The sequence below is a fragment of the Gorilla gorilla genome, chromosome 4 (genome assembly GCF_029281585.2).
Source record: "Gorilla gorilla gorilla isolate KB3781 chromosome 4, NHGRI_mGorGor1-v2.1_pri, whole genome shotgun sequence".
Taxonomy (NCBI): Eukaryota; Metazoa; Chordata; class Mammalia; order Primates; family Hominidae; genus Gorilla; species Gorilla gorilla.
Window position 1 is genome coordinate 63,382,517 of NC_073228.2, and position 12,887 is coordinate 63,395,403.

General features: G+C 41.6%; 1 protein-coding gene across 9 annotated transcripts in view; it reads left to right on the top strand.

The window, feature by feature from the left end:
- The window catches only part of SSH2 (slingshot protein phosphatase 2), a 305,334-nt gene that overhangs the window by 218,055 nt on the left and 74,392 nt on the right, over positions 1-12,887 (top strand). For all 9 annotated transcript variants that reach the window (XM_031010769.3, XM_031010771.3, XM_031010774.3 and 6 more), the window contains one exon: positions 9,542-9,645. In XM_031010769.3, the coding sequence (XP_030866629.2) occupies positions 9,542-9,645 (104 nt within the window). The remainder of the gene's footprint in view (positions 1-9,541; positions 9,646-12,887) is intronic.

Below are 12,887 nucleotides of genomic sequence, written 5' to 3' on the forward strand. Positions count from 1 at the left end.
CTTAAGCCCGGCCCTACTGCTAACTAGCTATGTGATTTTAGGGTAAATCAGTAAATTCTCTGGGCTTCAGTTGATATATTAGATTCTCTGTTACAAGCTCATAAATGTTTTGTTTTGTTTTGTTTTGTTTTTGAGACAGTCTTACTCTGTCGCCCAGGCTGGAGTGCAGTGACGTGATCTTGGCTCATTGCAAACTCTACCTCCCGGATTCAAGCAATTCTCCTGCCTCAGCCTCCCGAGTAGCTGGGATTACAGGCACATGCCACCATGCCCGGCTAGTTTTTGTATTTTTAGTAGAGATGGGGTTTCACCATGTTGGCCAGGCAGGTCTCAAACTCCTGACCTCAAGTGATCCACCCACCTTGGCCTTCCAAAGTACTGAGATTACAGGCGTGAGCCACCGCGCTCTGCCAGAAATGAATTTTAACTATCATAAGTAAAATATTTGTCAGAAAGTTGTCAGACATCCTAATGGGAGGCTAGAGGACCAAACTTAGAGAACAGACATATGAAAGGAAAATAAATCTCAAAATCATCACCCAAATCATCACCAAGCCAAAGGGAAAAGTCAAGCTGGGAAGTGCTTAGGGCAAAACTGCCCCCCATTCTATTCCTAAAAAGATAGCTACTAAGATTTTTAAAAGCTACATACCTCCCTCACAAGGAATTTCCTTGTGGACAAAGGACAGACAGAACTCAAAGTCATCCCTCCTCTGCCCAGTGAAATAAATGCAAACCTGATTGCCTTCTTTGGAAAGGCTAATCAGAAACCCAAAAGAATGCAACCATTTGTCTTGTATCTGCCTATGACCTGGAAGTCCTCTCCCCACTTCGAGTTATCTCGCCTTTCTTGATGGAACCAGTGTACATTTTACATATATCGATTGATGTCTCATGTCTCCCTAAAATGTATAAAACCAAGCTGTGCCCCGACCACATTGGGAACATGTCGTCAGGACCTCCTGAGGCTGTGTCACAGGCATACATTCTTAACTTTGGCAAAATGAACTTCCTAAATTGACCGAAACCTGTCTCAGATATTTGGGGTTCAAAGGAAAGAGCTAAGGTCATTCAGGGAAGACCAGGGAGCAGGAGCAGAGTGTCCCATACCTCGACACTCCCCATGTATCTAAAGCAGTACGAATAATGGGGTATGGTCCCAGGGGAGAGTTTCCAGGGGAGATTCAGATTCCACGGGGAGAATTTCCAACTGCCAGATGTAAGCCACATTCCAGCTTCCTACAAAACCCCTTGCAGTTCCAGAGTTGGAGGCCACCAGAACCACATTTGAATGGATTCCCCAAAAGGAGAGTAGGGTGATATTGAAAAAGATAAATCTATTGCTGAACAGCCAAAACCAACAAATGTCAAAGTAGATATTGCCCCATCTGTAAAAGCTAGAAGGTTAATTGTATGACCAATGGTAAAATTATTGATCCTAAATTATGTCTCTGTCAGACATTTCTAAGATGCACATGGTTAAAGCAAAAATGGAATTAGAAGATCGTATCAGTAAGTGAACGTTCAAAATGAACAGAACAAGTAATTTTGGTTTTTTGTTTTGTTTTTGCCTTCCATTGATGATCTGTAGTGAAAAGACTAGGAAGTTTCATCCAGATTGGAATTTGTCTCTCAATCTTGAACAAACAGATCCTTTTTCCCCCCTTCAGTTTTAGGAAAGGGGAAAAACAGATAGCTGCATCCTAGTATAGTTGTGCTGGGCATTGTGCAACAGAGTTTAAGTGGAAGATGAGCTGGAACTAAGTCTGATGGTTATCGTTAATGAGTAAGAACCAGAGTCCTAAGCTCTTCTCTGCTTCGGCCGGCCGGTAATTGGTTTACTCATGTGGCCCAGTCTCTGCTGGTCTGGTGATAAGGAGATAAATAATCCTGACTCTTGCATTCAGAGGCATGTGTCTGGGAAGTCAATGCCCTCAGGGAGAGGGTTCCAGGTATGGCTGGGCATTCTAGTATTCAATGTTTGGTCATGCTGCAGGGGTAGGGCGGGAATGTCTAATTACAGAGAACATTACGATATATGAGTTTGGATTTTCTCCTGTTGTATTCTAAATTCCTTTAGGATTACAGAATCACATTTTCTTCACTACCTAGAGGTGTACTTTTGACTTTTGAAGCCAGGTTGCATACATCAAGGAACAATTACTTTTTCTTTCCAGTTTTAGGGGTTTGGCCAGATTTTTTCATTAGGCATTAGTATTGATAGCTGTGTAATTCTTTGAACTCTGGTCTGATATTTGAAACTTTTTATTATGAAATTCCCTGTCTGTGGTGTGGTCACACCAAGTGGGAACATGAATTCCTTTCCACCTAGTGGGGTTGACAGAAGCTGTCCTAGCACCTTGAATCTGAAAATTAAACAACGAAGCAGAGAAGGCTTATCAGGAGGGGAAAAATTTGGGGAGAGTGGAGTGTATTTGAAAGTTTTTGCTAGATGAGTATTCTTCAAGACAAAAGTATGAGTTCAGATTATGTGTGGTACTTGAATTTAACATAAATACCAACCAACTCACTTTGTGCGATAATACTGCATGCAGTCGATATTACACAATAATTTGCCTGCTAATTTTGGCTTCAAGCAGAAATATCAAACCAACTCCAGAGTTTGGCATTACAAACATAAACATGAAAATCTGCTTCCTTCATTTTAGTATAACATCTACTTTGTGCCACTTGATTTCTCATAGTAAATGAGCCATTTCTTCTTATATGTGTGCATGTAGAACAGTGGAATTTCTATCCAACTGACGTTCAGCAGTTAGGCCAGGTATGTTGTTGCTTTGTTTTGCTTCCTTGACCTTCCTGCTGGTCATGGATGATCACCCTGGCCACATTCCTCAAAGATTATTTCAACCTCAGAACAGTTAAATATTTTCTTCCCTTAGTTGACCTTTTCCTCCACACTTTGTCTAAGAAGAAACTACCAGTTAACAAATGTCATACTTTAGGAAGTGATTTTGATCAGAAAGGATTGTCACAGAGCACTTTCCCAAATATATTTAAAGCCGAGTGCTCTTTCCTCCATTTTTTGAGACTGAGATGCCACTGTCATTCCCAACAGATATTACAACTTGCTCTACTGTCCAGCCCAGCTGGATTCATCTCAGACATGTTCTTTATCCCCCTCAGTGTAGTCTTTCTGTTTATGGCCTTGTTGGGGAAGTGGTGGGGAAAATGAGAAGAGTTGGAATCCGAATGGATTTCAGTTCTTTTCTCTCACTCCTGTACTCTACATTTTTTTTTTGAAATGGAGTTTCACTCTGTTTCCCAGGCTGGAGTGCAGTGGCGTGATCTCAGCTCACTGCAAACTCCACCTCCAGAGTTCAAGCAATTCTCTTGCCTCAGCCTCCCAAGTAGCTGGGATTATAAGCGTGTGCCACCACACCTGGCTAATTTTTGTATTTTTAGTAGAGACGGAGTTTTGCCATGATGGCCAGGCTGGTCTTGAACTCCTGGCCTCAAGTGATCCACCCTCCTTGGCCTCCCAAAGTGCTGGGATTACAGGCGTGAGCCACCACACTCAGCCCCTGTACTCTACTTTTAAATTCTATTCTGTTGAAAAGGTGTGTAGGTAAGACATTATATTTCGTCCGCCATAAACTATATCATAAAGCGAAAACAACATGGTAGAGCATGATTTGGAGCATAAGCTTTCAAGTCAAATCTTGGTTTGAATCCTTGCTCTGAGGCTTACTAGCTGTATAGATTTTAGGCAAGTAACTTATGATCTCTGAGCCCTCAGTCTCTTACATGTATATTGGGGGTAAAAATAGTACCTACTTCATAGAATTGTTAGGAAGGTTAAATAAAGTAATGTAAAATGCACCTAGCATACAGTAGATATCTAGTTGAGTTAGCTATTATTAGCTCTCTCTCTCTCTCTCTCTCTCTATATATATATATATATTTCTTAACCAGGGATGACTTTCCCCTTATTGAGCAAGCAATCTATGGCAAAGAGAAGCATAGATGTTTTTAAGTTATAAAGACTCCGGAGAACTTCACTGTCAGGAGTGCTCTATTAGAAAGGTGATTCTGTCATTTTTGTATCAAGCAGCTAATTATTCTCTTTAGATCAAGAAAATAGTATTCTCTTTATCTCATTCATTCCTTACTGTGGGGGTTCTTAAGTCCTTCGGGGTTATATTTAACTTAGGTATCTGTAATCACATACAAATGACTTCATAGAGTTTACTGCAGTTCTGTTTCTGTGCCAGACTCTACAGAACTAGTCAATTGAGAAACATGAAAAAGTTTTCACCTGCCTTTCTAAAGAACCGGTTGTTTTTTTTTTTTTTTTTTTTTTGAAGCAGAGTTCCACTCTGTCGTCCAGGCTGGAGTGCAGTGGCACAATCTCGGCTCACTGCAACCTCCGCCTCCCAGGTTCCAGTGATTCTCTTGCCTCAGCCTCCCTAGCAGCTGGGATTACAGGCACCCGCCACCATGCCTGGCTAATTTTTTTGTATTTTTAGTCGAGATGGGGTTTCGCCATGTTGGCCAGGCTGATCTCGAACTCCTGACCTCAGGTGATCTGCCCGCCTTGGCCTCCCAAAGTGTTGGGATTACAGGTGTGAGCCACCACGCCTAGCAAGAACAGACTTTTTAATTAGACAATTGACAACTCCTTGTCAATTGAATTTTTAAGCAGCTGTTTCAGGAAGACATATTTACATAATAAATCTTTTACTATTCTGGCAAGATATACCAACCTTTTATCTTACACAAAAGTTTATGTGATTAAATTTACATATAATTTTCTTTATATGCAAATAAAGCATTTAATTTTCAAGTGGAATTTTATCTACCTAAACTCTGGTGGTGGTTATAAATTTTGTTTTATCACTTCCATGCTATGAATTTTTTTCTGTTATGATAAGAGATTTTTGTAATCAGCCACACACTTATTTCTGGTCCCCTTGTGACCAACAGAATGTCACTTTTTTGATAACTGAGGGGTCATAACCTGGGGCCATGGAATAAAGACGATTGATTGTACCATCCGGATTATCTGCCACGAGTCTCTGGGAGCCTGTATCGCGCCTATTATAATAGTATTTAATAGTAGTCTCGGGCTGGGCATGGTGGCTTACACCTGTAATCCCAGCACTTTGGGAGGCCAAGGTGGGTGGATCACTTAAGGTCAGGAGTTCCAGACCAGCCTGGGCAACATGGTGAAACCCCGTCTCCACTAAAAATACAAAAATTAGCCAGGTATGGTGACGTATGCCCATAGTCCCAGCTGTTCGCGAGGCTGAGGCACAAGAATCGTTTGAGCCCAGGAGGCAGAGGTTGCAGTGAACCAAGATCTCACCATTGCACTCCAGCCTGGGCAACAGAGCAAGACTCCATCTCAAAAAAAAAAAAAAAAATAGTAGTCTGTTGGCCTACCTTGTACAATTTGTTCCATCAGAAAAGTTTATTGACATTTGTGTTTCAAATAGGAAAGCCTCTTTTCTCTTATATGTGAATTTGTGATATTTATACTATATGTGAGTTTGACTCCTGGCCTTTCTTTTATAATCAGGAGTTTCTGGAGTCCAGGTGGCTTTGAACTAACCAACAGCCCTTGTCCAGCTCCTTAACTCTTACTTTGAGAAAGCCCTGCATTCATTTTAAATAACACATTTAGATATGCTTTAAAGCAAGAATGTACTTACATATGCTTTAAAGCATAAGCAACAAATGTATCTATAAAAAAACAGTATTGCTGAACTCCAAAAACCAGGAAGTTCTTAAAACAGTGTTTGTCAAAGAGAAACTACCTATCTCACAAAAGGAGTGACTGAAGTATGTTCAGTTGTTTTAAACTCTTCAACAAATATACACACTTCTTTTGTAGATGTAGCGAACTGCTTTGTTTACTGGAACCCACAGTGTCCAAAGCTGTTACTTTGCCTGGTGAATAGGTAGAATATTTAGCCTTTATTTTTAAAATATTTTCATTTAGTAAAGCAGCAGTTGCTGTGTTGGCAAAAGTGTGAATTTCATTTCCTGTCTGTGGTGTGGCCCACTCATCCTGTACTCAGACATTTTGTTTTAGGTTGTTCCCGTAATGTGAGTGGAACAGAGTGACCCACAGTAGGGTAGCATGTGAACACCACGGTTGTAACAAGAGACAAGGCTTGTGCAACAGACCACAAGAGAGTAATGCTTTATTTAAAGATGAAAACAAAATAAAATCAAGGCACCACCACCCCCAGCCAGCATGCAGATTTTTAAAGTGACATCTGTGGATTCTTTTGTTTTTAGAAGGTGTGTTTCAGTCTATTTGGCAGGTTACCTCAAAGGTTTTATTAGCTTCATGGACTTTATTAAAGGATAAAATTGAATCAATATCTGATAACATTATAGAGGTGATTTAACTTCATTTGCTAATCTATCATCAAACATCTTAAAGTCCATTAATCTGCCACATATATTGAGTTATATAATTATTATTTTTACATGTGAGACTTGTCCTAAATTACAATTTCTGCTACAGTGACAGGACAGACATACAGTGTGGAAAAAACTGGGATAAATTCATTCATCCATCACCTATTGTTCAAGCAGCTAATATGTGCCTTACACTATTTCCAGTGCTGCGGCTACAGTGATGCACAAAATTAAGTCCTTGCCCTCTTGGAGCTTATATTCTACTATAGGAAGGTAACCACAACAGGTATACACCTAAATAAATATAATTTTAGTTTATGATAAATATTCTGAAGGAAACAAAACAGAACAACAGGATAGAGTATGATTGGAATTGGGGGAAGGAGCAGTGATATGTAAGCTGAGACTTACATAATGATAGGCCACAAGAAAAGTATTCCAAGTAGGGAACAGAAAGCACAAAGGCCCTCAAAACATCGAAGAAACAGAAAGAAGAATCTTAGATCATGGTAAACGAAAGGGGAGACGATACAAGATCAGAGGAGTAGTCCTGTAGGATGTTACAGGTCCTTGAAGACCAAGCTAAAGACTGGTTTTTTTATTTACAACTACAAAAGGAAGCCTTTGGAGGGTTTTAAGCAGGGAAGTGACACTTTACGATCAATGTTTTTTAAGTCACTCTGGTTGCTATTTGGTGAGTAGATAATCGAGGGCAGAAGTGGTTGCAGATAGACCTGTTAAGAAGTTTTTTTTTGATACAGCACCTGGGGTTTGTTTCACTTTAGGGGCAAGGTAAAATGAGTGAGGACGTAGAAGGAACAAAATTTGCCACAAATTAAAGCTCAAATGTGATGGGAACATGGGGGCTTACTTATCATAGTTATTCCCTCTACTTTTGTGTATGTTTGAAATTTTCTATAATAAAAGGCTTAAGAAAAACTTTTTAAATAGTGGTCCAAGTAAGGAATGCTGGTGCCATGGACCAGTGTGATAGTGGTGATAGGGATAAGTGGGCAGGTTCAAGATATATTTGAAAGTAAAGCTCACAGGACTTGCTAATGGATTAGATATATATTATAGGAAGGAAAGACACTAAGGATGACTATTAGGTGTTTTGCCTAAACAACTGGGAGAATGAGGCTGGAGAACGAGGCCAGAGATTGACTTGAGGGTGGGGGAACTCAAGAATTTAGTTTTGGCAACGTCAATTTAACATGCCAATTAAGATTTCCAAGTGGAAATACTGAGTAGACAATGTCATTTACAGTCTGCTAGCTAACCTTTAATAGCAGTACTGTACTCAAAAGCAATTTAGAATCCTCTATTAGGTATTTCTAAACTTGGCTATTTGTGAGTTAAGTTCTGTCCTTTCAGATTCTGTGAGAAACTTGATGGATAACTTGAAAGGCTTATTTAGTTTATTGATATGAAATAATTTAGATTTATTTTCTGGTTGTTTGTGGGTATCCACTAGTTTTTGTGTTTTGCTTTTTTTTTTTTTTTTTTAAGAGACAGAGTCTTGCTCTGTCGCCCCAGCTGGAGTACAATGGCGCCATCATAACTCACTATAATCTCGAACTCCTAGGCTCAAGTGATCCTCCCACCTCACCCTCCTGAATAGCTAGGACTACAGGCATGTGATACCACCCCCAGCTATTTTTAAAATATTTTTTTAGAGATGGAGTCTCACTGTGTTGCCTAGTCTGGTCTCAAACTCCAAGACTCAAGCAATCCTCTTGGCTTGGCCTCCCAAAGCACTGGGATTACAGGCATGAACCACTGTGACCAGACCAGTAATTGTATTTTGAATAGCTACTATCCTCAGCAGTAATTCTCCACCTATATTATCATCTTGTGAATGACAAACTCAAGTAGGTTAAACACACTTCCTGCCTACTACTTTTCACTGAGTATGGGGATACAAGTTGGCAGTAGTAAAATTTTGAGGTAACACTTTACTGTTGTGTATATTTTAAACAAATTTTTTTTGCAAACTTTGGACGTATTACTAGTAGCTAAATATTGTAACATACTTCACATCTGATCAGGACGGTATTGAAACATCATTACTGATAACCTTCTACTAATCTACTTATAATAACTAATATTTATTAAGGGCTTTTTACTGTATGCTAGGCACCACTTTAAGAAGCTCTGTTCTCATTGGCTCTTTACAACAACTTCATTTTATTATCCCTGTTTTACAGATAAGGAAATTTAGGCCTACTCTGTTAGAAAGAAGTAAAGCCAGGATTCAAACTCAGGCATTCTGGTTTCAGAGCCTCCGCTCTTAACTGCTGCCATGTAATGTATATAGAATATTGTAAGTTTTGGCTGGGAGCAGTGGCTCACATCTGTAGTCCTAGCACTTTGGGAGGCCGAGGCTGGTGGATCACATGACATCAGGAGTTCAAAACCAGCCTGGCCAACGTGGTAAAACCCCATCTCTATTAAAAATACAAAAATTAGCTGGTCGTGGTGGCTTGCTCCTGTAATCCCAGCTACTCAGGAGGCTGAGGCAGGAGAATTACTTGAACCTGGGAGGCGGAGGTTGTTGCAGTGAGCCAAGGTCGCACCACTGCACTCCAGCCTGGGCAACAGAGTGAGACTCCATCTCAAAAAAAAAGAATATTGTAAAGTTTTGTTTCAGAAAACTTGTCTAGAGGCCACGCACGGTGGCTCATGTCTGTATTCCCAGCACTTTGGGAGGCCGAGGTGGGCGGATCATTTGAGGTCAGGAGTTTGAGACCATCTTGACCTACATAGTGAAACCCTCTCTACTAATATTCAAAAATTAGCTGGGCGTGGTGGCAGGCGCCGGTAATCCCAGCCTACTCGGGAGGCTGAGGCAGGAGAATCGCTTGAACCCAGGAGGCGGAGGTTGCAGTGAGCCAAGATCACGCCACTGCACTCCAGCCTGGGCGACAGAGCAAGACTCCCTTTCAAAAAAGAAAAAGAAAGAAAACTTGTCTAGAGTAGACAGGAGCGTATGAGTGAGTAACCACAGCCTCTCTTGATTATGTTTTTACTTCATTCTGTGAAGTTGGGACTTTGGAATAGAGAAGAGAGAATCCTAAAGTGGTTATCCATCCTACTCTTTGATTTCCTTTCCTAAGTAATTTATTTTCTTTTGACTTTTTCCTTGTAGCATCAGCGAGAGCTTTCTAACTGTCAAAGGTGCTGCCCTTTTTCTACCACGGGGAAATGGCTCATCCACACCAAGAATCAGCCACAGACGGAACAAGCATGCAGGTAATGCTTGCATATACACCATTTCTTTCTTGGTAACTATATCTTTTGTTACATTCTAAAAGGTTGACTCCCTCATCCCCATCTCTTCAGAAGTTCTTTAATGGTGAAAGAAAGCATTGTACAGAGCCGTAATGACTTTTACCCTCACAGACCAATTTTTTTAGCACTTCGCAAAAAGCCTTTTACACATAGTAGATGTTCAATACATTTTTGTTGGAATAATAATAAGACGGTACCAAAATAATGAAGTTATATGGAACTTCTCAGTTAAGATTGGGGTTGTTTTGTTTTGTTTTGTTTTTTTGAGATGGAGTCTTGCTGTGTCACCCAGGGTGGAGTGCAGTGGCATGATCCCAGATCACTGCAACCTCCACCTCCTGGGTTCAAGCGATCCTCCTGCCTCAGCCTCCTGAGTAGCTGGGACTACAGGCGCCCGCCACCACGCCCAGCTCATTTTTGTATTTTTAGTAGAGACAGGGTTTTACCACATTAGCCAGGCTGGCCTCGAACTCCTGACCTCAGGTGATCCACCTGCCTCAGCCTCCCGAAGTGCTGGGATTACAGACTTCAGCCACCACGCCCGGCCAGGGTTGTTTTATTTTTTTTTTGAGACAGACCCTCACTCTGTCACCCAGGCTAGAGTGCAATGGCATAATCTCAGCTCATTGCAACCTCCGCCTCCTGGATTCAAGCAATTCTCCTGGAGAATTACCTCCCAAGTAGCTGGGACTGCAGGCATGCACCACCATATGCAGCTAATTTTTGTGTTTTTAGTAGAGATGGTGTTTCACCATGTTGGCTAGGCTGGTGTCGAACTCCTGGCCTCAGGTGATCCACCCACCTCAGTTATCCAAAGTGCTAGGATTATAGGTGTGAGTCCCCGCACCCGGCCCTGAGTTAAGGTTTTGAGTGTTCAGGTTAAAAATGTTCAGGTGGGCCAGGCACATTGGCTTACAGATGTAATCCCAGCACTTTGGGAGGCTGAGGCAAGAGGATTGCCTGAGTCAAGGACTTTGAGACCGGCCTGGGCAAGATGGTGAAATCCCATTGCTACAAAAAAAAAAAAAAAAAAATTTTAAATTAGCCAAATGTGGCCAGGCGCAGTGGCTCACACCTGTAATCCTAGCATTTGGGGATGCCAAGGCAGGCGGATCACCTGAGGTCAGAAGTTCGAGACCAGCCTGGCCAACATGGTGAAACCCTGTCTCTACTAAAAATACAAAAATTAGCTGGGCGTAGTGGCACACTGCTGTAATCTCAGCTGCTCTGGAGGCTGAGGCAGGAGAATCACTTGAACCTGGGAAGCGAAGGTTACAGTGAGCCGAGATCATGCCACTGCACACCAGCCTGGGCAACAGAGCAAGACTCCACTTCAAAAAAAGAAAATTAGTGACATGTGGTGGTGTACACCTGTGGTCCCAGCTACCTGGGAGGCTGAGGTGGGAGGGTCACTTGAGCCTGGGAGGTTGAGACTGCAGTTAGCCATCTTTGCACCACTGCACTCCAGCCTTGGTGACAGAGTGGGACCCTGTCTCAAAAAAAAAAAAAAAAAAAGAGCCAGGCACGGCTCGCGCCTATGATCCCAGCACCTCGGGAGGCCGAGGCAGGTGGATCACCTGAGGTCAGGAGTTTGAGACCAGCCTGGCTAACATGGCGAAACCTCATCTCTATAAAAAATAAAAAAATTAGGCCGGGCACAGTGGCTCACGCCTGTAATCCCAGCACTTTGGGAGGCTGAGACAGGCGGATCACAAGGTCAGGAGATCAAGACCATCCTGGCTAACGTGGTGAAACTCCGTCTCTACTAAAAATTTAAAAAAATTAGCCGGACATGGTGGCGGGCGCCTGTGGTCCCAGCTATTCAGGAGGCTGAGTCAGGAGAATGGTGTGAACCCGGGAGGTGGAGCTTGCAGTGAGCTGAGATCGCGCCACTGCACTCCAGCCTGGGCGACACAGTAAGACTCCATCTCAAAAAAAAAGAAAAAAATACAAAAATTAGCAGGCATGGTGGCGCGCGCCTGTAGTCCCAGCTACTCGGGAGGCTGAGGCAGGAGAATTGCTGGAACCTGGGAGATGGAGGTTGCAGTGAGCTGAGATTGCGCTGCAACCCTCCAGCCTGGGCGACAGAATGAGACTCCATCTCAAAAAGAAAAAAAGAAGTTTAGCTGTTCCCTTGAATCTTATTCAGAATTACTTCAACTAATCAAAGATTCAATTTCTGATTTCTTTCTACTGTCTGGTGATGGTATGAGGAGGAGAATGATACAGAATATACTAAGATAAACTTTTGCTGTGATAATGAGTCATTATGTCACATATTAAAATGCCAGTGTCTGCTACTTGAATGTATACACTAAAAAGACTGGAAATTTAACCCAGAGGAATCATCAAATGTTCACATGGGAATGAGTATAAGACTCTTGTTTTGAAATATCAACTAACAGTAGTATATGCATTGTATTCTTTTATATTGGATTTCTCTAAAATCAGGAACACCTGTGATGATGAGGTTTTAAAAGAACCATAGAAAATGTGTCTTAGGGAGAGAGATCTCCAGGTATAGGATATCCACAGTTTAAGAAGATAACCTGATGCTTCTCTTCTACTGGCAGACCTTATTTATCATTTTGGGGAAAAAAATAAAAGTCAGCCTGAGGACACTAATCCTGATCAGTAGTACAGAAAGAGGTGATTGCTTGTTGTCATAAATGTGCCACTTTGACCACTTATGACCTCCAGGAATGAAAAAAATTGTAATTACTAAGAAAGGAACAAAGACTACGATAACCTTAAGTGTTTAGGTCAGAGGTAAAAGCCAAAAATATTGGATCCCATTGAGCCAGTAGTTGAGCATAGCTTTAGTCAAGATAATCTCGGCTATTTTAGTGGCTGCCCTACTACTTGTTTGGGCCTTCACCTAGTTGCAGCTGTGGCAGCTCAGAATTGTAATCCATTTTGTTTGGACAATATTTTCCTCCTACCAGAACTCTCCAGCCATGGAAAATTTTTTAGAGTAAGGGAAGAAATAACCTCTTTTGGAAATTAGCTTGGATTACACTTTCTAAAACCTTCCTCCCCAGTGCCCAGTACCAGAGGTCGGGTAGGGGAGGACACTTCCCCAAAAAACTTGAATGTGCGGATGAAGTATGCCCGCTCAGCTTTTTATTTCTTTTCAGTGTGGATATTTATCCCTTACAGTAAAAAGAAGACAAATTATTGGTTTAAATCCAGTTTGTCTGACT